General features: G+C 43.9%; 2 protein-coding genes across 6 annotated transcripts; both read left to right on the forward strand.

Moving 5' to 3' along the window:
• Window positions 1–3,501: 3,501 nt before the first annotated feature.
• LOC134813133 (mucin-2-like) lies at window positions 3,502–8,960 on the forward strand. The gene is made up of 2 exons (XM_063820820.1): window positions 3,502–3,521; window positions 3,743–8,960. Exons 1-2 carry the CDS (start codon window positions 3,502–3,504, stop codon window positions 8,958–8,960), a joined length of 5,238 nt encoding a protein of 1,745 aa, XP_063676890.1.
• Window positions 8,961–11,210: 2,250 nt separating this feature from the next.
• On the forward strand, window positions 11,211–25,860 carry LOC134812417 (paired box protein Pax-2a-like). Of its 5 annotated transcripts, none has more exons than XM_063819823.1 (14): window positions 11,211–11,418; window positions 13,480–13,521; window positions 14,579–14,702; window positions 16,166–16,227; window positions 16,852–16,924; window positions 17,198–17,279; window positions 20,776–20,880; window positions 21,135–21,234; window positions 21,714–21,805; window positions 24,098–24,134; window positions 24,347–24,736; window positions 24,859–24,943; window positions 25,114–25,325; window positions 25,429–25,860. In XM_063819823.1, exons 6-14 carry the CDS (start codon window positions 17,223–17,225, stop codon window positions 25,665–25,667), a joined length of 1,317 nt encoding a protein of 438 aa, XP_063675893.1. In that variant the 5' UTR covers window positions 11,211–11,418; window positions 13,480–13,521; window positions 14,579–14,702; window positions 16,166–16,227; window positions 16,852–16,924; window positions 17,198–17,222; the 3' UTR covers window positions 25,668–25,860. The 5 variants fall into 5 exon arrangements, with proteins under 5 accessions (XP_063675893.1, XP_063675892.1, XP_063675894.1 ...); XM_063819822.1 differs by lacking the exon at window positions 11,211–11,418 and adding an exon at window positions 11,556–12,158; XM_063819824.1 differs by lacking the exon at window positions 11,211–11,418 and adding an exon at window positions 12,528–13,066.
• The last annotated feature ends 1,209 nt before the right edge of the window (window positions 25,861–27,069 follow it).

Below are 27,069 nucleotides of genomic sequence, written 5' to 3' on the forward strand. Positions count from 1 at the left end.
GGACACACACATGAAAAACAGCTACCAACTCGTTTCAGAAGCGTCTTTCCAATGTCAATGACAATCTTTTGTTTCTGTGGACGGACATTGACACTTTTACTTCGCCAGTCCGTAGAATCAGATCCTTTATTTTCAGAACCTTCTAGTTGGTCCATCGTAATGTACTGTTTGATTGATACAGATGGTACATCACGTAGAACTATTCCCTTATGTGTGACTATTGGGTATTTGTGTGTGGATGTGGTGTTACTTATCTCAAGGCCGGACTCTTTGAAAGTACCATGGCTACCGCGGTGCCGTTTCAGTTCTTCAGAGCTGACAAATAGTTGCCAGTATCCGATAAAATCCTCCTTTTTTTGGAGAGGTTTCCTTTCGGTGTGTTTCATCCCGACATTTGATCTACAAGGGGCATGTAACATTATTGTGTCTAAAAACCATTTTTTTGCAAATACAACGAGTGCTAAATAAAGCCGATTACTTCTTTGCAAATTATGCTACAGATGTTTACAACCGTACCAATGTATTTAACCCATTAGGGACGACGAGTTTTAAAGTTTGCCGATTTTGATGCCGTTTAACACACTAGGTCACTTTACAGCAAAAATGAGATATCCAAAAAAGCTAATCTGTATCTCGTTTACTTTAAAAGATACAGCTATGGTCGCATACGACCCACTCGTCCGGGTCGCAAACGACCCATCACGGTTTTTCGGCTTTAACTTCTGAAACAAAGACGTTAGGATAAAATAAAATAAAAAGCATAAGTTAAAAACATATGGTCAATACTGTGTGACTCTAACTTTTTTTAAATAAAGAATTTGGGTCATTAACGACCCACTCGGCTCACTTGCTTATTACTACATATGTCCATGTAACTTCTTGAATTCAGCCTAAAGCATGACATCATAAGTTCAAAATCGCCTCTCAGCAAGTGATAATCATCATAAACTGCGAAAAATCGGTTAAATGGGTCATTAGCGACCCACTAAGACCACAAAATTGATTAATTAAATATAATGTAGTCAAAATTTTACAAATATTAGTATAAAAACATGTTATATCTTGGTCATTACTCCTGTACGTTGATTTAAATTTAAAAATCGATCAACTGGGTCAATAACGACCCACTCGGAAGTTGAACCACGACATCAATTATCAGTATCATGTTGTTCTACCATCAAGAAAGACACTCGTAGGTCTTAATTCCATGCAAACCACGGGTGGCTGACTACTAGCCCTTCTGAGATCTGGAGTCTCACTGTAATCTGCAGATCACGTCACCCAATGACTGACGAATAATGGGCAGAATTGGATTGATAGGTAGGTGAGTTTATCACCTGTTAGTACACGACCGTAATGTCGTGAGACAGCAAACAACATGCCTATCTTTTCCCGATTCCTAGAACGTCCAAGAAGAACTATACAACTGCTGGATTCAGATTTCAGATGGCTGCATCTACTCTCATCGCAGCTCCCTTTCTTTACTTCTTAGGGGCCGTTCATATATTACGTAATCACTTATTGGACAATTTTTACGCTCCCCCCCCCCCCCCCCCCCCCACCACATAGCTATTATGTCAAAATTACACAAGCTTAATCATTTGGAAACTCCCCTCCCTCTCGGCCGATTACGTAATACTTGTTTTCGTTTTGAAAGCTGCCTCGTTGTTGCGGGGTTTGTTACCCAAAACGAGGTAGTTGTCTGAGAGATTGCAGGTTGCAGCACCGCCAGCCAAATGGGGGGGGGGGGGGGGGGGGGGGGGGAGGGGGGGGGGCTTTTTCCTTGTCCTTCTTCACAGAGCTGTAGATGTAGCCATCTGAATGCAGCAGTTGTTTAGTTATTCTCGTACTTTCTAGGAATGAAAAAAACATATTGGCATGTTGGATTAGAATATGCAATTTGACCACTCGTCTTTTAGTATTTACCCAAGGTTACATGATATCTCGTATACTTCGTTCCGGGGATTTTTCTTGAGTGACATGATCTGATCACCGTGGGACCCTGGGTCTCAAGCGGTGGGTTGTAGCAGGTCGTTTACCAAGATTCGAAATTGACGAAAAAGGTAACAGAATCTAATAAGCAACAACAACAGCATGGCTATTACCTAGCAAGTTAGGAACGAGGGCCGATTCCTTTTCTTTTGCGGCACGGCCACGGTCCTTTCGGTACAGATTTCCACGCACCATAGTATTATAGTCAGGACGCAACTCCAGGCATATGCAGTAGTGTTATTCTCGCAGCTCTTTGATGAGTGATGACGGCCCTTCAGTTGGCCCTGGATCTCAGAAGGGCTAGTACTCTAGTAGTCAGCCACCCGTGGTTTGCGTGGAATTAAAACCTACGAGTGTCTTTCTTGATGGTGGAACAGCATGATACTGATAATAATTGATGAGGTGGTTCAACTTCCGAGTGGGTCGTTATTGACCCAGTTGATCGATTTTAAAAGTTAAATCAACGTACAGGAGTAATGACCAAGATATAACATGTTTTTATACTAATATTTGTAAAAGTTTGACAACATTACATTTAATTAATCAATTTTGTGGTCCTAGTGGATCGCTAATGACCCATTTAACCGATTTTTCGCAGTTTATGATGATTATCACTTGCTGAGAGGCGATTTTAAACTTATGATGTCATGCTTTAGGCTGAATTCAAGAAGTTACATGGACATATGTAGTAATAAGCAAGTGAGCCGAGTGGGTCGTTAATGACCCAAATTCTTTATTTTTAAAAAGTTAGAGTTACACAGTATTGACCATATGTTTTTAACTTATGCTACAGTTTTTATTTTATCATAACGTCTTTGTTTCAGAAGTTAAAGCCGAAAAACCGTGATGGGTCGTTTGCGACCCGGACGAGTGGGTCGTATGCGACCGCAGTTAGTAAACAGCGTCTAGCTCTGTTTGTGAACATCTGATTATCACGGGCTTTTCATATGTCTCAAGGAAATCGTTGCCCGCAACTATTTTGTCCTCAACAAAATAAGCCTACATAAAGTTTTAATGTCCCAATCAAGGCAAGAAGTAAAGTGAAATATTTTCCAATTATGACGACTAATTAGCCTAATTATTTAGTTGTTAGTAATTAATTGGGTCTCGACTGGAAAGTCAATAATGTAGCCCAATAAATGTTGAGCATATGTGCGAAAGATTCGTTGCGTTTAGTCTTATGGTTTGTCCTCTATAGCCTCTAGAAAAGGTGGGTCGTAAACGACCCTATCGTCCCTAATGGGTTAATCGTGAACACCCTGTATTTAATTTTATGATAAAGTAAATGTTGAACCTCCCTAGCCTTATCATTTCATCAAGTGTCTCACTGTACAAAATCTTGAATCTGTATTTTAAAGATTTTGATGAAGATTGAATAACGCCAAGATAACATAATTATTAAAATATTACAAACGGCACGAAAAATTCACATGGCACAGCTGCAAACGAAAGAATAAACCGAATTCACTGTTAATAATTTGACTGGCTATATGCACACGTGTCGATGACATGACACTGACAGTCAAAATGTTCTATGGATTTGGTTGCAATTACAACTACTGCTGCACTTGGCAGGCGTGACAATCACGGTAGTTGAGATGATAAATATAATTATAATGAAATGTGAAATGTGTTAGAAATGATAAAGAGCGAAACAATCACCACTGACCCACTGAGCCAAGGTCTGAGTACAAAGTCAATTTACGGATGATACTTTTACCAAAAACTGCAAATAATCACCACACACCAGTTTCCGTCCTCCTAAAGCTAAGTGCATCACCAGTTCCCGTCCTCCTGAAGCTAAGTACGTCACCAGTTCCCGTCCTCCTGAAGCTAAGTACGTCACTAGTTCCCGTCCTCCTGAAGCTATAAAGTACGTCACCAGTTTCCGTCCTCCTGAAGCTAAGTACGTCACTAGTTCCCGTCCTCCTGAAGCTAAGTACGTCACTAGTTCCCGTCCTCCTGGAGCTAAGTACGTCACTAGTTCCCGTCCTCCTGAAGCTAAGTACGTCACCAGTTCCCGTCCTCCTGAAGCTAAGTACGTCACTAGTTCCCGTCCTCCTGGAGCTAAGTACGTCACTAGTTCCCGTCCTCCTGAAGCTAAGTACGTCACCAGTTCCCGTCCTCCTGAAGCTAAGTACGTCACTAGTTCCCGTCCTCCTGAAGCTAAGTACGTCACTAGTTCCCGTCCTCCTGGAGCTAAGTACGTCACTAGTTCCCGTCCTCCTAAAGCTAAGTACGTCACTAGTTCCCGTCCTCCTGGAGCTAAGTACGTCACTAGTTCCCGTCCTCCTGGAGCTAAGTACGTCACTAGTTCCCGTCCTCCTGAAGCTAAGTACGTCACCAGTTCCCGTCCTCCTGAAGCTAAGTACGTCACTAGTTCCCGTCCTCCTAAAGCTAAGTACGTCACTAGTTCCCGTCCTCCTGGAGCTAAGTACGTCACTAGTTCCCGTCCTCCTGGAGCTAAGTACGTCACCAGTTCCCGTCCTCCTGAAGCTAAGGACGTCACTAGTTCCCGTCCTCCTGAAGCTAAGTACGTCACCAGTTTCCGTCCTCCTGAAGCTAAGTACTTCACTAGTTCCCGTCCTCCTGGAGCTAAGTACGTCACTAGTTCCCGTCCTCCTGGAGCTAAGTACGTCACTAGTTCCCGTCCTCCTGAAGCTAAGTACGTCACCAGTTCCCGTCCTCCTGGAGCTAAGTACGTCACCAGTTCCCGTCCTCCTAAAGCTAAGTGCGTCACCAGTTCCCGTCCTCCTGAAGCTAAGGACGTCACTAGTTCCCGTCCTCCTGAAGCTAAGTACGTCACTAGTTCCCGTCCTCCTGAAGCTAAGTACGTCACCAGTTCCCGTCCTCCTGAAGCTAAGTACGTCACTAGTTCCCGTCCTCCTGAAGCTATAAAGTACGTCACCAGTTTCCGTCCTCCTGAAGCTAAGTACGTCACCAGTTTCCGTCCTCCTGAAGCTAAGTACGTCGCTAGTTCCCGTCCTCCTGGAGCTAAGTACGTCACTAGTTCCCGTCCTCCTAAAGCTAAGTGCGTCACTAGTTCCCGTCCTCCTGAGGCTACAAAGTACGTCACCAGTTCCCGTCCTCCTGGAGCTAAGTACGTCACTAGTTCCCGTCCTCCTGGAGCTAAGTACGTCACTAGTTCCCGTCCTCCTGAAGCTAAGTACGTCACTAGTTCCCGTCCTCCTGGAGCTAAGTACGTCACTAGTTCCCGTCCTCCTGAAGCTAAGTACGTCACCAGTTCCCCTCCTCCTGAAGCTAAGTACGTCACCAGTTTCCGTCCTCCTGAAGCTAAGTACGTCACTAGTTCCCGTCCTCCTGGAGCTAAGTACGTCACTAGTTCCCGTCCTCCTGGAGCTAAGTACGTCTCTAGTTCCCGTCCTCCTGGAGCTAAGTACGTCACCAGTTCCCGTCCTCCTAAAGCTAAGTACGTCTCTAGTTCCCGTCCTCCTGGAGCTAAGTACGTCTCTAGTTCCCGTCCTCCTGGAGCTAAGTACGTCACTAGTTCCCGTCCTCCTGGAGCTAAGTACGTCACTAGTTCCCGTCCTCCTGGAGCTAAGTACGTCTCTAGTTCCCGTCCTCCTGAAGCTAAGTACGTCACTAGTTCCCGTCCTCCTGGAGCTAAGTACGTCACTAGTTCCCGTCCTCCTGGAGCTAAGTACGTCTCTAGTTCCCGTCCTCCTGGAGCTAAGTACGTCACTAGTTCCCGTCCTCCTGAAGCTAAGTACGTCTCTAGTTCCCGTCCTCCTGGAGCTAAGTACGTCACTAGTTCCCGTCCTCCTGAAGCTAAGTACGTCACCAGTTCCCCTCCTCCTGAAGCTAAGTACGTCACCAGTTTCCGTCCTCCTGAAGCTAAGTACGTCACTAGTTCCCGTCCTCCTGGAGCTAAGTACGTCACTAGTTCCCGTCCTCCTGAAGCTAAGTACGTCACCAGTTCCCGTCCTCCTGGAGCTAAGTACGTCACTAGTTCCCGTCCTCCTGAAGCTAAGTACGTCACTAGTTCCCGTCCTCCTGGAGCTAAGTACGTCACCAGTTCCCGTCCTCCTGGAGCTAAGTACGTCACTAGTTCCCGTCCTCCTGGAGCTAAGTACGTCACTAGTTCCCGTCCTCCTGAAGCTATAAAGTACGTCACCAGTTTCCGTCCTCCTGAAGCTAAGTACGTCACTAGTTCCCGTCCTCCTGGAGCTAAGTACGTCTCTAGTTCCCGTCCTCCTGGAGCTAAGTACGTCACTAGTTCCCGTCCTCCTGAAGCTATAAAGTACGTCACCAGTTTCCGTCCTCCTGAAGCTAAGTACGTCACCAGTTTCCGTCCTCCTGAAGCTAAGTACGTCACTAGTTCCCGTCCTCCTGGAGCTAAGTACGTCACTAGTTCCCGTCCTCCTGGAGCTAAGTACGTCACTAGTTCCCGTCCTCCTGGAGCTAAGTACGTCACTAGTTCCCGTCCTCCTAAAGCTAAGTACGTCACTAGTTCCCGTCCTCCTGGAGCTAAGTACGTCACCAGTTTCCGTCCTCCTGAAGCTAAGTACGTCACTAGTTCCCGTCCTCCTGGAGCTAAGTACGTCACCAGTTCCCGTCCTCCTGGAGCTAAGTACGTCACCAGTTCCCGTCCTCCTAAAGCTAAGTGCGTCACCAGTTCCCGTCCTCCTGAAGCTAAGTACGTCACTAGTTTCCGTCCTCCTGAAGCTAAGTACGTCACTAGTTCCCGTCCTCCTGGAGCTAAGTACGTCACTAGTTCCCGTCCTCCTGGAGCTAAGTACGTCACTAGTTCCCGTCCTCCTGGAGCTAAGTACGTCACTAGTTCCCGTCCTCCTGAAGCTAAGTACGTCACTAGTTCCCGTCCTCCTGGAGCTAAGTACGTCACTAGTTTCCGTCCTCCTGAAGCTAAGTACGTCACTAGTTCCCGTCCTCCTGGAGCTAAGTACGTCACTAGTTCCCGTCCTCCTGGAGCTAAGTACGTCACTAGTTCCCGTCCTCCTGGAGCTAAGTACGTCACTAGTTCCCGTCCTCCTGGAGCTAAGTACGTCACCAGTTCCCGTCCTCCTGGAGCTAAGTACGTCACCAGTTCCCGTCCTCCTAAAGCTAAGTGCGTCACCAGTTCCCGTCCTCCTGAAGCTAAGGACGTCACTAGTTCCCGTCCTCCTGAAGCTAAGTACGTCACTAGTTCCCGTCCTCCTGAAGCTAAGTACGTCACCAGTTCCCGTCCTCCTGGAGCTAAGTACGTCACCAGTTCCCGTCCTCCTAAAGCTAAGTACGTCACCAGTTCCCGTCCTCCTGGAGCTAAGTGCGTCACCAGTTCCCCTCCTCCTGAAGCTAAGTACGTCACCAGTTCCCGTCCTCCTGGAGCTAAGTACGTCACCAGTTCCCGTCCTCCTAAAGCTAAGTGCGTCACCAGTTCCCGTCCTCCTGAAGCTAAGGACGTCACTAGTTCCCGTCCTCCTGAAGCTAAGTACGTCACTAGTTCCCGTCCTCCTGAAGCTAAGTACGTCACCAGTTCCCGTCCTCCTGAAGCTAAGTACGTCACTAGTTCCCGTCCTCCTGAAGCTATAAAGTACGTCACCAGTTTCCGTCCTCCTGAAGCTAAGTACGTCACCAGTTTCCGTCCTCCTGAAGCTAAGTACGTCACTAGTTCCCGTCCTCCTGGAGCTAAGTACGTCACTAGTTCCCGTCCTCCTAAAGCTAAGTGCGTCACTAGTTCCCGTCCTCCTGAGGCTACAAAGTACGTCACCAGTTCCCGTCCTCCTGGAGCTAAGTACGTCACTAGTTCCCGTCCTCCTGGAGCTAAGTACGTCACTAGTTCCCGTCCTCCTGAAGCTAAGTACGTCACTAGTTCCCCTCCTCCTGAAGCTAAGTACGTCACTAGTTCCCCTCCTCCTGAAGCTAAGTACGTCACTAGTTCCCCTCCTCCTGAAGCTAAGTACGTCACTAGTTTCCGTCCTCCTGAAGCTAAGTACGTCACCAGTTTCCGTCCTCCTGAAGCTAAGTACGTCACTAGTTCCCGTCCTCCTGGAGCTAAGTACGTCACTAGTTCCCGTCCTCCTAAAGCTAAGTGCGTCACTAGTTCCCGTCCTCCTGAGGCTACAAAGTACGTCACCAGTTCCCGTCCTCCTGGAGCTAAGTACGTCACTAGTTCCCGTCCTCCTGGAGCTAAGTACGTCACTAGTTCCCGTCCTCCTGGAGCTAAGTACGTCACTAGTTCCCGTCCTCCTGAAGCTAAGTACGTCACTAGTTCCCCTCCTCCTGAAGCTAAGTACGTCACTAGTTCCCGTCCTCCTGAAGCTAAGTACGTCACTAGTTCCCGTCCTCCTGAAGCTAAGTACGTCACTAGTTCCCCTCCTCCTGAAGCTAAGTACGTCACTAGTTCCCGTCCTCCTGAAGCTAAGTACGTCACTAGTTCCCGTCCTCCTGAAGCTAAGTACGTCACTAGTTCCCCTCCTCCTGAAGCTAAGTACGTCACTAGTTCCCGTCCTCCTGAAGCTAAGTACGTCACTAGTTCCCGTCCTCCTGAAGCTAAGTACGTCACTAGTTCCCCTCCTCCTGAAGCTAAGTACGTCACTAGTTCCCCTCCTCCTGAAGCTAAGTACGTCACTAGTTCCCGTCCTCCTGAAGCTAAGTACGTCACTAGTTCCCCTCCTCCTGAAGCTAAGTACGTCACTAGTTCCCGTCCTCCTGAAGCTAAGTACGTCACTAGTTCCCGTCCTCCTGAAGCTAAGTACGTCACTAGTTCCCGTCCTCCTGGAGCTAAGTACGTCACTAGTTCCCGTCCTCCTGAGGCTAAGTACGTCACCAGTTCCCGTCCTCCTGAGGCTAAGTACGTCACCAGTTCCCCTCCTCCTGAAGCTATAAAGTACGTCACCAGTTCCCGTCCTCCTGAAGCTATAAATCACGTCACCAGTTCCCCTCCTCCTCAACTAATGACTCCGACTCTTTCCGCTCCATCAACTGTAACATTGACGTCACTATCATAAATGTCACTATGATTAACGTACGTCTAGCAACAGCTTCACGCTAACGACCTACACTATGACGTCATCTTGCAAATAACCACAAGGCTCTTTTATAAGAAATGTGTCGTGGAAAGATGATAGTGATGGAATTAACTTTGATTGAGCGGCTGGATGGTTGATTTGTTACAATTCCAGATCATTAGTATTCTCATATAGTTCCACGTGTCACGTGGTCAACTTTGTAACACGTGGTTCCCGACTCCCACGTGTTTTTCACGAGCTAACTACGTCCAAGCCTCGTATTATCATATTATATTATTCGAATTCTTATTCACAACGCATACCAAATCGGACGATTTAAGACTGTCCGATCGTTTCAGAGGCTGTAGTTTCATAGCAGTATCGGTTCTCTCAGATTATGAATATAAAGGTACAAAACCGCACATTCATCTGAAAAACGAGGAATTTGGTAGGGGTCCTGTTAGGTAGGGCGGCCATCTGCTGCCCCACTGGCCACCGGTCAGGTGACCACGTGGGGAGCACGGGACGGACACGTGCGTAACACGTGGTCAGTGCAATGTTACGAGCCGAGAACAGCAAACAAGAAGAGATGTACCTGGGACCCCTCATTCCCGGCTGTGTGTAGTACTGCATGTGTTCGCGAGATGTTAACCACCAAGTCTGAGGTTCTCGCCCCCGAGAACTTTGCGGAGGATTGGAGTTGTAAAACAGAGTTGCTCACTGAGTTGGAACAGAACGAGACGACGGGGTCCGCCGCAGAGAAAGGTACGAGATGCTCGGTAGAATCTGTTTGTAGCCCGCAAATTTCACGCTGTGCACGGTTCACCACACTCTGGTGTGTATTCTGACAACGTGTTATTGTCCTGCATCTGGTCACGGATTTATTAGGTTCTCAATAAAACTAATAATATTCCGGACGTTCCTGTCTTTTCAATCGTACTCGTAGATTTCTGATTTCGTTTCTTCTATTTTTTTCAAAAATTTATTTTCCTTACACCGATTCGGTATTCTGATTTTGAACTTTTTAAAGCTTTGATGAGTTTGCTATTAGCATACATTGGTCGCTAGCGTATAATACATTTGAGCGTTTGTTAGACTTCCCTCGAATAAAGAACCAGCTGTTTACCGCTGTGAGGTCTTTTCTATAATTTTTATTTTTCAATCTTAATATAATACATGTCGTCGTTGTCTTTCGCTTGAGTAGCATTTGTACAGCCACAGCCGCAACCACAGCCGCAACCGCAACCGCAGCCACAGCCACAGCCACAGCCACAGCCACAGCCACAGCCACAGCCACAGCCACAGCCACAGCCACAGCCACAGCCACAGCCACAGCCACAGCCACAGCCACAGCCACAGCCACAGCCACAGCCACAGCCACAGCCACAGCCACAGCCACAGCCACAGCCACAGCCACAGCCACAGCCACAGCCACAGCCACAGCCACAGCCACAGCCACAGCCACAGCCACAGCCACAGCCACAGCCACAGCCACAGCCACAGCCACAGCCACAGCCACAGCCACAGCCACAGCCACAGCCACAGCCACAGCCACAGCCACAGCCACAGCCACAGCCACAGCCACAGCCACAGCCACAGCCACAGCCACAGCCACAGCCACAGCCACAGCCACAGCCAAAATACCAACAATTGATTTGACAATTCGGGTTATTAGAATCAATTTTGGTTTGGAATTTTGTGGGGGTTTATACCTAATAGTCCCGAACCCATAAATTATGGGCCATAACACAGACCAAAATCGTGGAACGCTTAACCAGAACTCTCAGAGCCATGGATTACAGGTTTTTCGTAAACGACCCTTCCTCATAGAAGAAGTCACACTTCACAGGAGGCTCTTCCAGCAGGATTAGTGTCCGTTGATTGCCACTGAATCACCGAATGACTTTTTTCCAAGGACCGCAATCGAATGCGGAAATAAATGGCTGGCCTGAAGTGAGCCTTATTCGTTACCTGGGGACCTCAGGCTATTATGTTCATAATAGAGATTAGGCGGAATAGAGATTAGGCGGAATGACAGGCTGAGCGCGGCCCAGTAACTTATTCGTAGCGGTAATTATGAATGAGGAAACTGATAAGCTGCCTGTCACTGTATGCTCAATTACTGAATAAGATGACAGTGCAAACTACAATCAATAGCAAGGCAGGTAACTAGGAAGCACAAGGGGTTCAGGTTGAGTGGAACGCGCAAGAATGTGCTGTTTACTTTACCAGGGACCGTGGTCAGAGATCATGCAGCAGTCGTATTGTTTACGGGATTTCTTGGCATAGTCACACTCCTCTTCAGGTCTACTGGCAGGAATGTAAAGTTAGAAACTGATACGCTACTTACACCAGCTCCTCACTGGCTCTCCTAGTCACGTGAGAGCTCCCTGATTGGCGGAGGCGCCCACGTGCACAGTCCCACCGACTTATCAGCATCATGCACCCCCGACACCAAGTAACGTGACCTTAGTTTTAGAGCAATATTCTTATATCGCAAACCGAGTTATTGCTAAATTCATTTTTATTTTGCTTCGCCCCCTAACTAATGTCAGGTAAATAGATTACATAAAGTTGGCGTTTTCATTACTCAGTATTTTAAAGTAGCTACCACTCTCGTTTTACGCGATCCAGCGCTAACTGTAGTTCGTTACCGTTCCTTTTTTAAAACTTGACAACGGCTCTTTTTAGATATTACCCTTCAGGCTTACTTTGCATAGTTCTGTCTTGACTTTCGGGAGTGGTCATACTCACAAAAGTGTACGTTTTGGTAACGCTCAATCCGTATCCTTGGTGACGCAAATAAAGTCACCTTGGTGATTTGTGCATTAAGTAATCTTGGTGATTTGAATTAAGTGATCTTGGTGGCGTGTATTGAGTTACCTTGGTGACGTACATTGAGTTGCCTTGGTGACGTACATTGAGTTGCCTTGGTGAAGTACATTGAGTTACCTCGGTGACGTACATTGAGTTACCTTGGTGACGTACATTGAGTTACCTCGGTGACGTATATTGAGTTACCTTGGTGACGTGATTGAGTTACCTAGATTAAGTAAACAAAATTATACTTTGGTTTAACAGATAGTTCGTAAAGTACACTCAGTAATCTTGGACGCAAACTCCCGAGCCAGAAGGACGATATCAGAGATGTAATTTTGATTATTGCCGAAGAACCGTACGGAAGGATTCTGTCCGAAGGCACGCCATTCTTTATAACTCTAATTTTTACACACCATTTCAATTCCCTCTAATTTCTCGACTTTCTTCAGCCTGCAACTATTCAACTGTCCTCAATGATGTTTCAGTTTTCTGAATGTTAAGCTTTTTCTGGGTCTTCTGTTTTCTGGATCTGCATCTGTAGCACCATTAAAAGTTTGAAAAACATTCCATATCGGCTATAATAATTGTAGTGACTGATTTTTAAGCTTCCCTCCCGTCCACCACTGACATAAAGTTTACTAATGAAGGGTGAACTCTGTGTTCTGTAAAACTGTTCATTATGTATCACACTACTGCACAGCCAGCATGATTTTGTCAGAGATTAATTCTTAAATTGATGACTCATTCAGCTCGATCTTATGAAGTTATGAGTGGTTAATACTTATTATCCACTTTTGTTGGTGATGAACCTCCAACCTGCACCGCTAGCTGGTGTTTTCAACACTGACACCAGGAACCTGTTCACGAGAGGACTATGAGCTGGTTTTGTTAAAGATTATTTGCACACTGCATGTCCAGTGTTTGGATACACAGCATCACTTGTTGGAGACAGAGGAAAAAGACAGCAGTTTACTACGTGGCCTGACATGAGTGTGGCATAAGTGTCAGGTTGAGGCAGGTAATCTGAGAGCAGCCTACAAAAGCACTCATCGACTCCGAGGGATTTCAGAGGAACTGTTTGCAGTCGCATGGTCTCCTGATCGGGCTGGTAAACTTTAAACCCCAATACAACCTGTCCACTCGTATCATCACTAGTCACCTGAATCTGGACTGAAGCTTCTGCCCCCGTGCATCTAGATTAGGAAGAAAGTGTAACATTATCTGGTTTAATCGCTCACTATCAGGCAGCTGATTAGTGGACCATGCCCTTGTTGAGATTATTAATTGTAAGTATTTAGCAGCTTACCAGTACAATATATCTATCAGAGGCCTTGGAGAGCTATGAGCCCTGAACCAGGCCGATAAGTGTGGTGTGTAGCGAGTTAGGAAACTTATCACGTGACATGTTATAAACCAATCAGAGCGAGGAAATAGAGCACGTGGTCGGTAGTGAAGGGAAGGTGTCTGCCCCTAACCACTGAGTCTAGATCGCAGACCCAGACTCCCCCAAGTATGGGCTGGTTCCATACCTTCCCTCATACTGTCGGTATATCGCTTACTTCTTGGCGAACACTTTCCTTACCCCTTCTCCGGTCCCTCTCCCCTTCACTTGTCGTCCTTGTGTCTTGTCTGCTGTTTCTGTGCCGTATATCCCTGACGTTGACAGTGTCATATCTTCACTAACTGAGCCCGCCCACAGGGGATTGCCGAGCGTCTAGGAATCACAACGACCACGCCAAAGGTAATTTAATTTCATTAATACAGTAATAGAGCCCTCTAACTCAATTAATCCTAAATTTCGAATAACAGGGGCACGAGCGTCCCGGAGTAGCGATGCTCCTTCATAAAACAATACAATGTAATGTCCGGTCTGAGGAGCAGAGGTAAAATCCTTTACCAAAGCGATTGAGACAGAGTAACAATGCTGAGAGTTTTGTTTCGGTGTATTTAGAATCACGTTTTAAGGTAGACCCGGGGCCTGGAAGCTACCGGAAAGTTGGTTAATCCTGCTCGATGTCGGCAAGAATCAAACGAAACAGTTCGGCATGTTTCTATTAGCACATTAGCGACTGGGGCTAGGAACAATGGTCGCTCTGCTAAGGACCGCCTATTGAGTGATAAGTATCACCGACAATACCAGTAACCCTAGCCTCCCAAGCCCTCCGAGATAAGACACCGTGAAACTGTTGCCCTAGCTCAATCGCTCAATCACGTGATATCGCCGAACTCTCCTATTTGCTGATTACCGGCACGTGACGTCAACACCGCGTGCCGATTGGCTGATTAGAGCAGGCAATGCTGACTCTTAGTCACGGTCCATTGAACGGCACCAGCCAATATTATGTGTCATTTGAGATTGTAAATGTCTTACACGTTCGAAATTGAGTATAATTATTATTATGTTCCATCTGCGGTGTAGCGAAATGTTCGACTCCCCTCGCTAATTTGGATGCTGGGTAGGGTTTGATTAGAAAATTCTATTTGTACGTGCAAAATTTTAAACTTAAGATTTTTGCTGCTTAAACTTTCTCCCGATATTAAGCTAAATTCTAGCTATGTTCTCCGGTTTATTTTGTTTTTACTTGACGTAGCCTTATCTTACCTGCGGCTGTAGGAACCGACAAGATATCGGGTGACGACCAATTTTGTCCTTGTCGGGCCCGGAAATGTTTTTGGTTAGGTTATTTCCGGGGGAAGTAAGCATGAACCTGCCACACAGTTTCCAAACCGCCATTGAAGTTGGCTCTTATAGTTCTCTTTTCAAAATCTTGCTGTTTCTAGTCATGATCAATTCGCAGATAATAGACGTATTGGAGTGAATCAACTAGGAGGTTCTTTTAAAAACGGACGACCCTTGCCGGAGGACATCAGAAAGAGAATCGTCGATCTGGCTCACTTCGGAGTTAGACCTTGTGATATCAGGTCAGTCTCCATAGTTAACAAGGTTACCATAGGTTACAAACCATAGAACCTTGTGATATCAGGTGACAGGTCAGTCTCCAAGATTACAAACCATAGAACCTTGTGATATCAGGTCAGTCTCCAAGGTTACAAACCATAGAACCTTGTGATATCAGGTGACAGGTCAGTCTCCAAGTTTACAAACCATAGAACCTTGTGATATCAGGTCAGTCTTCAAGTTTACAAACCATAGAACCTTGTGATATCAGGTCAGTCTCCAAGGTTACAAACCATAGAACCTTGTGATATCAGGTCAGTCTCCAAGGTTACAAACCATAGAACCTTGTGATATCAGGTCAGTGTCCAAGGTTACAAACCATAGAACTTTGTGATATCAGGTCAGTCTCCAAGGTTACAAACCATAGAACCTTGTGATATCAGGTCAGTCTCCAAGGTTACAAACCATAGAACCTTGTGATATCAGGTCAGTCTCCAAGGTTACAAACCATAGAACCTTGTGATATCAGGATTCAGGTCAGTCTCCAAGGTTACAAACCATAGAACCTTGTGATATCAGGTCAGTCTCCAAGGTTACAAACCATAGAACCTTGTGATATCAGGTCAGTCTCCAAAGTTACAAACCATAGAACCTTGTGATATCAGGTTAGTGTCCAAGGTTACAAACTATAGAACCTTGTGATATCAGGTCAGTCTCCAAGGTTACAAACCATAGAACTTTGTGATATCATGTCAGTGTCCAAGATTAAAAACCATAGAACCTTGTGATATCAGGTCAGTCTCCAAGGTTACAAACCATAGAACCTTGTGATATCAGGTCAGTCTCCAAGGTTACAAACCATACAACTTTTCATTAAGTAAACCTTACCCCCCAAACATCAGGTTAAATCGTGCACCCTATATAATAAGTGATATTTTCGAACCATGTGCATTTATGATTCTCTTTCATCACCCTTCCACGGCTGCCAAGCACGGTTTTGCGGAGTTTGACTTTAACTGAAAGATTGTGTTATAACGTCATAAAATTCTGCGAGACTTTCACAATGCACCAAACGTTAACAACGGTTCACTCGCGCGCGAGGTGCAACCAAATTCACTTGTCACTATCTTTCTTATCTTTTTTCTTCGCTTCTTCTTAGTTCTTTCACCTTGACTCTAATCTCAAAATTAACAGTACTGTGCTTAAATTGTATCATGTCAAACTGTTATTGTGATGACTTGTTCTCGTGGTAACTTATTATCGTGGTAACTTGTTGCCGTGGTAACTTGTTGTCGTGGTAACTTATTATTGTGGTAACTTGTTATCGTGGTAACTTGTTATTGTGGTATCTTGTTGTCGTGATAACTTGTTGTCGTGATAACTTGCTGTCATGGTAACTTTTTGTTATTGAAACTTGTCGTTATAGTAATTTATTCTCGTGGTAATTTGATATTATAGCTTTTTAGTAACTACTTATATCCCACAGTCGACAGTTAAGAGTGAGTCACGGTTGTGTTAGCAAGATTCTCGGCCGGTACTCAGACACAGGTAAAACTTTAAGAATAACTATTCCGTGACACAGAAACGTTTTTCCAATTATTCACTGCAGTAAAAATTAATATATAAGTTGAGAACAGTGACGCTCTCCGCTCTGGATGTATCTATCCTTATTGTCCAACATTGAATCATTTCGCCCGAACCTCAAACAATTCACCATTTTACTCTTGAATTGAATGAAATTCAAATTAAGTGAGTTACAGAGCCTGATGTTCCCAACTTCGCCACTGAGAAGCGCCCTACATTTTACCTCTTTATTGGATTTTAATCAAGAAAACCTGATTTTGATCCCCTCTAATCGAATAATGTTACTTGGCGCACAGAGATTGCCGAGTTGTAATTGAGAGAGTGCAGACCACTGCTCCACTACTTTGAAAATCAACAGTGGAATAAACCCTCAGTAATTGAGTTTAGACTTAATAGGATGGCCGAAATCACGTCCGCTCAAGTATTGAATTATCCGAGCAGAACCAAACAATATTTAATCGTATCCCAACATAAAAAGTTTAATGATGAAAAACAGGTTTTGGAGGCAGTCATGAGTTAATTTTGGGGGATGGGATATAACCTGATTAGATGTGGCCGAAAATGTCGTTAAAATAATCTTCACTTCAGGGTCCATACTCCCAGGGAACATTGGAGGGAGCAAACCCAAAGTGGCAACTCCAGAAGTAGTGGCCATTATCAGGTGACATTTAGTTGTCATGGCGACTAATTACTAATTAGTTGTCATGTTGACTGACTAGTTGTCATGTTGACTAATTAGCTGTCATGGTGACTAAGTACTGGTTATTTGTATGTTAATTATTTGTCATGGTATAAGTAATTGTCATTGTAATATTTTTATTCATAAAATTATTGGAAAATAGATCTTGAAAACTCTTCTGAATGTAATAATTTCCAACATTACTAAGTAATTAGTCATTATAGTAACCCCTAGTAACCATAGTAACCCCCTCAGTGAGTACAAGAGAAGGAACCCGAGTATGTTTGCTTGGGAGATAAGGGACCGATTGCTTATGGACGGTATGCCAGCCAACAAGGTGAGATAGTGTTTTTCGAGAGTGCACCGAATATGGTACACTAGGATGGTACACTATCTGAACCGGTACTTGATTATTCAACTATAGCCTGGATTATTGTCTAGCAGTTATAATATATTATGATAAAACTTTGTGAACTTACTGAAATACTAAAAGACAAAGGTAAAGCAATGAGAAGTAAGTGCTAAATAGATTGTCACTTATTTGAGTGGGGAGGCGGTATCTTGGATTGTGAAACCGGTTTGCGTGGTTCATGAGTCTTTGAGAACACCATATTTTAGAGCATTATTGGGTTTCAGCCCTTTGTTAACATCAACCAGATGTTAGTTATCATTCTAAAGAGGCCTGATTTAGTTAGCACAGGACCGGCATATTAGCAGACTATTTCCCCCGGCACGAGTATAGAGGGGATCGTTACGATTCTATTAAAACATGTCTTCGTGATACGACTGTAACACAAGGTATCTAGATACGCCCCTACAATCTACATGCTATAGAATTGGTAGTTTTTTAGAAATTGCCAGTCAGCCAATCAAAATACACAAAAAAATCAATCCTATCATTACCGGACCATTTTAATTGATTCTACACGGCCACAAATACGTTAAGTAAAGTAAGAGTTCCTAGCCTTTCGAGTAGAAATACCGCTAGATCTTCTGTTATTATTATCAGATATCTCAACCACCAATTCTGTATCGTTGTACTGTAGAATATAGACACTTCCCAATTTAACTTAGATTTCAGCGTATTTTCAGACCTATACCAGATTACATTATACTTTAGAGTATTAAAATATAGAGAGTATCTTACGACCAAGATACGACTTCAACATAGATAGGACTGATCCTAGATACACCAACATTTGCAGATATGAATAATATTATTAATTTCTGCCTAGTGCGGCACAGGTATCCAATAGAGCAATAGTTCGATCTTATCATGTTACAATTTACTATATTGATAATCGCAACATCTCGCCTCCCCAGAGCCCTATTAAATGGACACGTGAGAGGTGGTGATGTGGGGACCAGTGACTGAACCTGGCTCTGTCACGTGACATACCCTCCACCTATCACTCAGCTACCCTGGCCAAGGAATCACATGGAAAATTAGCAGCAAAAAGTGGGGGGCCACCTGGTCCAGGGGGGCTGGTGGGGAGGGAGGTTTCGGTCTGTTGGTGCACATCATCAGTATAAGAGAGGGGGACAAGAGGGGGATAAGAGAAGAGGGGGACATTAACAGCTGCACTAACGACAACTCACTTCACCTGTCATGGGAACATATTATTATAATGTGTGCAGACAGAGTGAGGAACACGGCTACTAAACACATTGTCCACCAAGTAGAGCAAGTACCTAGTGACCATGTTCTGTAAACTGCTTTCAGTTCAATAGTGGCACCTGTCTGGACCTCTACAAATCGAGCACATTAACTTAATAGTCGCCCCACCTGCACCCTACTCTATTGTTCACATTTCGGAGGAGGAGGAGTCCATTAAATATCATTTAAATTCGGTATACCTTATTGGAAGGGCAGTCCTTGAATTGGTCTTGACATTTGACAATGTACCGGTATTATAGACTTAGACATGTTGTTAAGGTGACTGGCCGGTTCGACGATAATATTTCTCTAAGACGAGTAACAAGTCCCCAAAGATGTGTCTCTAGAATTTAACAATGTTTAAAGTTAGCCTGTCTACGAGAATCTTACAGAATCTTCTCAATCGGAGCTCAGGGCATTTCTAATTGCGAAGCTGGATTAGAGCTGCTACATCACCTAAGTTTTCCAACCAGTTTCTCCTAAAAGGGGTACAAATAATGTCCCACATTCCCGGCAGAAGGGTGAGAGATCGAATTCCCTGTAGATTAACAAGCCACTTGTATGTGGGGGAAGGAGCGCGATGTGGCAGGGCTATTCTACCTGATTAGATCAGTATTACACCCGGTGAGGAGGGAGTGAGCCAGGTTCCCCTGCTCAGATGCCAGTACTACACGGACAGGGTCCTTATAACGCTTACTTCACTCTCAACCGCATACCTCGCAATCAAACACAGCTTCTCAGTGCTGCACTTAGCACACAAAATTACAAAATTACTGTCGATTTTAAGTCATCCTAATTTGATTACAAGAATTGCCATAATAATAGGCTAGGTATTGATTTTGTGTGTGAGTGAGTGGTGCAGGGCAACTCACGATAACAATGGATAGGGCCCCACAGATCAGCCCTGAGACTCCCAACCAATTTACACCTAGTTTCACTTCAAGAAGTGGTCAGGGTATCACGTTTACCTGCCTCTTTAGTCTAGTCCCCGCATCATGCTTAGACCCGCCAATCGTTCATATCAATTTACACGGTTCTTCTGACAGGAAAACCCAGGGTTAAACAATACCTCCCTTCGTAAGTTGAGGACTTACAATCCGTCCTAATTTTAGATATGATCTCGGAGCTCACAATTATAACTTCTCTTATGTGTTACATTTACTGGGAACGTGTCTACCGCAATAGAATTAGGAATGTCGAGCTAAAACAATTACGATGAATTGCAAAGAAAAGTTTCATTTTCTTCTTCTACAAAATAAAAGATCACTAAAAGTAGTCGATACAACCATTTGAATCGAAGGGAGAAAATAGATAAGACTATTGAGGGGAGGAAGTAGAGGCAAAGAATGTGGGGAGAAAGAGTTAAGGGGCGAGATAATGCTGAGCCAGCAAAAATATAGGACAAAGTAAACTTAGAAAACGAAAAATAACGTTCACCAAAATGACTTGTTGTGGAAAAAAAGGGAAAAAAAAGGCAAATTACAAATAAAAGAGAGAGGACTAGAGAAAGTGTACCGATGAGACGAAGAAGAGAACTAGAAGAAAGGAAAGTGAGGGTTGAGTAGGAGGTGTGAAGAGTTACTCCAATTTACTGGTGGTTTGGTTTTGTCAGTAACAGGGCCCCTAAGTAGCTAGATACCCTCCCAGAATTACAATCACACTCGCCTCCCTCCCTAACAGGGCTTAGTGTCATTGATACGTCGTGTAGCTGACAAGTCTTCTCAATTAGCGTGGTTACCGACTAGTACCCTCCTTAGTTACCTCGCTCTCTCCTCCTCTCACCTTAACTCACCTCAATAACTATCCGCTGTATTGTTAAATTACTGTCTTTATTGTCCTACTAACTTTTAGAAAACTGCATTAAACAGCTTTATGAAAGACGTTAATCGGATGACAATTTACCGCTTAACTTTAAGATAATTGCAATTGTTGGATCAGTGTGTGATCCGGGTGTTCATCATAAGTAGAATATATTTATTTTCGTTTATTAACTTTTATAGATTAGTTTAATTCCGATAGTCAAAGAATTATTCTTTGACTGCTAAATTAGGGGAAGAATTATTGCAATTAAAAACTCCTTTGATCGAATTTGATTACTAGACACGAGGCCGTTACGGAACCAACATGTCACCATACCTTTCACTACTGAGATATTAACATTTGTTTCCTGATACAGGTGCCAAGTGCTAGTACGATCAACCGAATCCTACGGAACAAAGTAACGGAAACTGTCCGACCTAAAACTGAAACACCTGATCTCAAGCTTAAAGCTGAGCCGGAGGTGAGATTGTTTACGGAGGTCCGACCTCTGGGCCATTTTCATTAATAATCCTAAGCATAACCTGAACTTACCAGGAATTGTATGGTCCGGGAATTAAGGGAGTTTCATGAATACAATTCTAAATTGGGGCTGTGTGAGTTAACTATGTATTATGTAGGAATAGAACGTTAATTCTTTGTTATCGACAAACAATTACCCTACAAATTTTATATTCTTATTTAGCTGAATATAAACCTAACGGTTGGAACCCTCAGGAGTGTCCACAACAGTCCTTCACGATACCCCCAAACATAATGGGACAGGTTCCTACTAACTTCAACAGAGCCACTGATTTCAACCCTTTCTTAGCAACAGGTAAACATCACCAACCCTTTCTTAGCAACAGGTAAACATCACCAAACCCTAAAGTATGGGGCGTGTTTTTACAGTTCGGAAACATTACAACACAAATTTAAACCAAGATAATCTTACATATCCGGGTGGCTTAATCTCTACTTTGATAACGGGGTCTAACCTTTCAAAAGTATTTTATTAAATCCTGTTTCCCGGTACGCTAGCGTACCGACTACCGAGCGTACCCACTTTTGAGTGGTATAAGGACGGGGTTCTTATCTCTACCATGATAACGTATACTTTCTCACTAACACTTTAGTGATGAGTGAGTATTAGTTATGAGGTAACTCCCAACCCACCGCTTCGGCGGGTAGTTGATACACCTTTCACAAGCAAGAGCCACTTTGGTCTACTTGCTGTGATGTGTCTCAGCAACATGGGTTGGGGGTCCCCCCTTTAAAAAATATTAGTTATGAGGTTATAAAGCAGTACCATTACAGAAGTGAGGAAGCGACCACGCAGACACAGGAGTGTCGGGGGCTGTGTTTACTCTTACAACAGATCAGAGTCAGATCCTTACAACCGTGTAAAGGTAAGTTATAATACTACTACTACTACTACTACTATGTCGGAACTAAGTCCGATCTACGCCAGATAACCCCCTCCATGTATCCCTGTCCCGCATCAGGGTTCGCAGTTCCTCTTTAGATTTTGTCCCAACTTCCTTCAGTATTCAGTAACATAGACAAGTAGCTTTGTCTTGGTCGGCCTTGCTGTGCTCTACCGTGCGTAGGTTCCCATAAGACTAAATCACTGGCAAGTAGCTCAGGATGTCGGATGCAGTGTAATAATACTTATAAGCTTATAGTGGCAGCCTGGCAGATATAGCTGTCTTGCAGCCTGACGTTGATATAGCTGCCTGGCAGTCTAGGACTGATATAGCTGTTTTACATCCTTACCGATATAGCTGCCCGACCAGAAATCTTAGCATACATAGATTTAAAACCGTTTTGATGTTCGCTACCTTGGTGGTTTCAGCGTAAATAATATCGGTAATATAGGCATGGTATTGGGAATATATTTATGTAGCTCTAGATAGTGAGATGAGTTTTGGCCGGGCCCAGAATGGAGCCAGCGTGACGTCACGAGTCACGTTCCGGGTCACGTGGCCTTTAAGTAGCGGCTCTAAGGAACAGATAAGGTTTCAGGATCGGGACTTTGCTCGCTGATAATTGCCAGACATATGCACTTAACTAGAAGTCAATGCTGCCCCGTGATGTAAAGATATGTAAAGGGTAGGTTACATACCAGAGGATAAGCCAGCTATATAAGTGGCTATATCAGCTACTAGTTGTATCTAGCTACTTGCTACATTTCACTTGGTTACTTAACTGCAGCTACCTGGGTAACTAATTACTGACAACGTTGCTCTGTTCTAATGTTCGGCTGCTGATTGGTGTTTATGAAGTATAATCAGTGCTAACATCAGCTGATTGGTGTTTATGAAGTATAATGAGTGCTAACATCAGCTGGAAGTAACAGGCTTCACGGATATAACACAGTAACTATCTCTAGGTCAAATGAAGCGGAAGTTATCTTGAGCGTTTTGTCAAAACTGATTTATAAAGCAGTTTATATAAATATAAACTAAAATAAATAGAAATTCTAACATATAAGGAATTACTTTGAGAATGTTGAAGCATGAAATTAGATATCTACACTTACACAAATCAATAAATCACTCGATCAAACTTACAAAAAAGTTGGAAACTTAGTGACAAATTGAAACTGGTAAATTTGGCAATGCTCTTGAAGAAAAAAGTTTGAAGCAACAAAACACTGTAAGGGAAGCTGAGAAGTATTAGACCAATAAAGATGAACGTCACGTAACGAGTTGGTAGAGCAACCTGTCAATCAAATTGACATTAAGAAAACCGAGGGTAACCCCTTCCCGTGAGTTTATGACTAACTGCTCGAATCAAAGATAATACCCGCCATGATTTGTTCACTAAAAAGATGAGAAAGAAAAGTTACTGTCGGTGGCAATGCTCAGCCCAAAGGATGCAATCACTGGAAGTAACATTTAGTCAGCGCAGTCAAGCAGAAAGGTAAAGTTCACTGATCCATTTCCAGGACTTTAGGCGGTGGACTCACAAGAAACCGCCTACTCGCCAGAGACAAATCGCCCGATATGAGAGGTATCGGTGCGGTTTGGAGAAGCTACACAACGGAAGAGGGAGAGTGAGCTAGGAAGTGAGGAGGAGGAGAGCTGACCCTGTTTCCATCAGACCGTGTCACGGCCCCAGATCCCCCTGCAGGCTGCTCAAGCGTATCACAGAATACACATGACCTGCAGTGCCTACCCAACCGTACCAAATACTTTATTAGGCGGCTCAGCGACCGTAACTGGGCCAATGACCACCACCTCCTCCTCCTCCGCTGGTCGGAGCATGCACCGAGACAGCAGGCTGCAGATCAGTGCCTCTAATTGACGAATGATGGGGTGTCACTAGATAGCGTTACTCCGCTGGCAATGACCTGGGGTACTGGACCATGTATCTGTTGAGGACGAGAAGAGCTCAATGACCTAGACCAGTGGACCATGCCTCATGAGGGGTTGATGACTCAAGTGAGGCGTGAAACAACGCTGGGGGTTGGTGTCTCGAGCTATTCTTAGAGGTCTGAGTGTGATTAGTTACTGCGCACTCAGCAATGGATCAAACGAATTGTTGGATATTCTTGGATATTGCCCAGAAACTTTCAGTTATCTGTTCGTGTTTGTTTACATATTCAATTTCAAGAACAAGTTAAAATTTACAGTTCTTCTGAAGTTAGACTACTCGATTAATTAATGAATTACACATAAATAATTTAAATTTTTCAGATGGATAGTAGTCCAACGGGATCATCATTTGGAAAGAGTAAGTGCCCATATTTTGCTAAGATTTTCTATTATCTTATAATTATATTAGTATCATATTTTGTTGTTGACATTTTCTCTACTGTTCACATCTTCAAACATGGGGGTCAACAATTGAGCTGAAAAATCTTGAAAATGCAATCTTTTTCGCGTCTTTTCGGGAGATTAAAGCATAATACTACAAAAATAATGTGATAAATTGACTTCTTTCAGTGCACTCGCCGAGTTCAAGCTTGTCACCAGATCAGCTTCACCCTTCCTCCATATCTCCACAAAGCACGGCACCCACCTCTCCTCTTCTCCCCAACCTTATGACGTCACCTAACTCGATGATGACGTCACCAGCCTCAATGATGACGTCACCAGCCTCGATGATGACGTCACCAGCCTCGATGATGACGTCACCGGTGCCACATGTAACGTCACCTCAGTCCCTAATGACTTCAAGCAGCTCTCACGTGACCCCTGAAGCGCAGATGGTGTCCTCAGCTCACGTTATGAATCACTCCAGTCCAGCATTGAACCTAACATCTCCAGGAATAGAGCTCAACCCGATCAGCTGCTCCTTCCCTACCAGTGAAACTCCTGACTCTCTCCTCACTGGTAATGTGCCGCTTTTAACGTGCTTTTAAGAATGTGTTCTGATTTTTCTGTGAAACCTTGATAAATACAATTTAGAGTTACAAACCTATCTTGTAAAACTCTAGTTGGTATTTTCCCTACAGTGCTGACAAATAGTGGAAGACAACACCCTCACCTGAGTTCTATCCTGGGACAAAGCCCTTCCTCAATCCCTGCCACCTCTCAAAAGTTAGTTCACGCATAGCTTATAATTAGGGTCCGAATGAGTGTTTGTTACAGTCAGATCTCTTTTTAAAACTGCGTTTGAGCTTTATGAAAAAGCTCGAAACGCTGTTTTATCTTGACTTGATATTTGCCTCCTGTAAAAAATACAGATTCCCTAAATAATTTTTTTTCAGTGCGTCGTGTTGCTATGGTAACGCAGGTGTAACGGGATCAGGTGGGAGGAACATTCATTACAACGCAAGAGAACAGTGCTCCTCCTACTTCTACAACACCCACTCTGGGTCGTCCTCCATCCCATCTCACCCTAGTAACTCCCTCCCTCCTCCTTCACCCTCTCTCCCTCCTCCCGCCCCTCCCCCCAACCAACCTACCCCTCACTCAAGAGGTTTGTTTGAATTGTTATCGTCTGAATCATCTGCCATTTTCTTGGCTAAAAGGATAATTGAGTCCACTAGATAAACAGTTAATGTAACATGGTGTTTTTCCAGGAAGCAGCTCGTGGCTGGAGGACAAGTGGGCCTCCTCCAACCCTCCAGTAGTAGGATGGACCCCGACCACCCCCATCTGGGGCAACTCGCACCTCACTCCCGTGCCCCAAACTTACCAGCCCGCCTACTCGGGGGTTCCGCCCCCCTTTCAGCACGGCATCCAGCCCCTTATCTCCTCGCACAGACAATCTCAGAACCTCTCAAGCGATATCATCGACAATTCGAGAGTCGCGTTCTGAGGACCTTCCTCCAAACGAGAGTGCTGGACTGCAGGTCATACGTTTTAATTTATTTTTGAAAAGCAACAATTTGAGTGGGAATCAGCTCGAAATTTGTTGTTTCCTAAAAATGAAAGAGGATGATCGTCAAACATTTATCCGATACCATTTACTCATACTGATACAATGTGAGAGAAATGTTCAGTTCTTTTATCTGGAGTATTTTCATTTTCTGTAAATAAGATTTGACCAAAACCCATAATCATGGGTAGAGTGTACCGCTGCCAGTGTCTCTCTTTTCCAAACAAAAGGAAATGATATTAATTCGAGGAACAGTCCGCTAATGCAAATTGATACCGAGAATGAAATCGGTCGCTCGCTTTTTCAAATCAATAAGCTTTATTACAATTCGTGAGCCGTGATCGAATTGAAAAAGCGAGCGACCGATTTCATTCTCGGTATCAATTTGCATTAGCGGACTGTTCCTCGAATTAATATCATTTCCTTTTGTTTGGAAAAGAGAGACACTGGCAGCGGTACACTCTACCCATGATTATGGGTTTTGGTCAAATATCATCTCTTTTTGATTATAATGTCAGGATAATTTACACAGCTAGTCGAAACTTCATTAACAAGGAGGTAATTTCGACGATTTCGAAATTCTGCCTTTGAAAACGTTTCCTTGTGTTTAGTTAGGTATATCTGTCGATAACCGACTGAATATGGCACTTTTTACTCATTCAAGTTGGCATTAAATTCATATATAATGCCATTTAAATATCGTGGAAAGCAGAATATATTCGAAATCACGAATGAGCAAAATTCTCACCTTTCGCACGTGCAAACTTTGAGCGGACGTTGCGTGCGCATACAATATTGAATCACCGTAAATTTTTGCATAGTGGTATTTAATATATAGTTTGATAAGCATGCAAAGTTTCAGAAGATTTCAAAAAGAACTTGGATCACAACGGGACTCCAAAGTTGATAAAAATCATGAAAATCAAAATTTTTAGTGATTTTAGCTATTTTAAATCAATTTGGGCGTGTCCCCACGTGTGCAACTTTTCGATTTTTAACTTTAAAACTAGCCTATAACACAATTTACACCTTTAAGAAGCAAAATTGAGCTCCACAACCCAAGGGATAGCCCAACACCAGAGAATACTAATTCACAACTTTTGTGTTTTTATAAAATTATTCTTCAAAAAAGCACTAACTTCAATAGCAAATATCTTTATGAAGGAGTAAGGTAGGAAACTTTTCCGGTAGATTTTTAGAATGCTTGAACAATTATCTAAGATGAAAATGTCCTCAGATTTTGAATAAAATTACTCTTTAATGGTGTAAAATCGATTTGAAAAGTTGTTGTTTTGTCAAAAATCAAGTTTTAAAAACACTTAAATTGATGACGTCATCAAGT

Source organism: Bolinopsis microptera, chromosome 3, assembly GCF_026151205.1.
Source record: "Bolinopsis microptera isolate Bmic1 chromosome 3, MBARI_Bmic_1.0, whole genome shotgun sequence".
NCBI lineage: Eukaryota > Metazoa > Ctenophora > Tentaculata > Lobata > Bolinopsidae > Bolinopsis > Bolinopsis microptera.

Excerpts from the sequence above, each read along its gene's own strand:
- LOC134813133 (XM_063820820.1), top strand. The coding sequence starts at position 3,502 with ATGACACTGACAGTCAAAAT. Across the intron at positions 3,522-3,742 it reads ATGACACTGACAGTCAAAAT|TTTCCGTCCTCCTAAAGCTA; the intron begins GTTCTATGGATT and ends ACCACACACCAG.
- LOC134812417 (XM_063819821.1), top strand. Across the intron at positions 21,235-21,713 it reads CAACCCTTTCTTAGCAACAG|AAGTGAGGAAGCGACCACGC; the intron begins GTAAACATCACC and ends GTACCATTACAG. Across the intron at positions 24,737-24,858 it reads TCCTGACTCTCTCCTCACTG|TGCTGACAAATAGTGGAAGA; the intron begins GTAATGTGCCGC and ends TTTTCCCTACAG.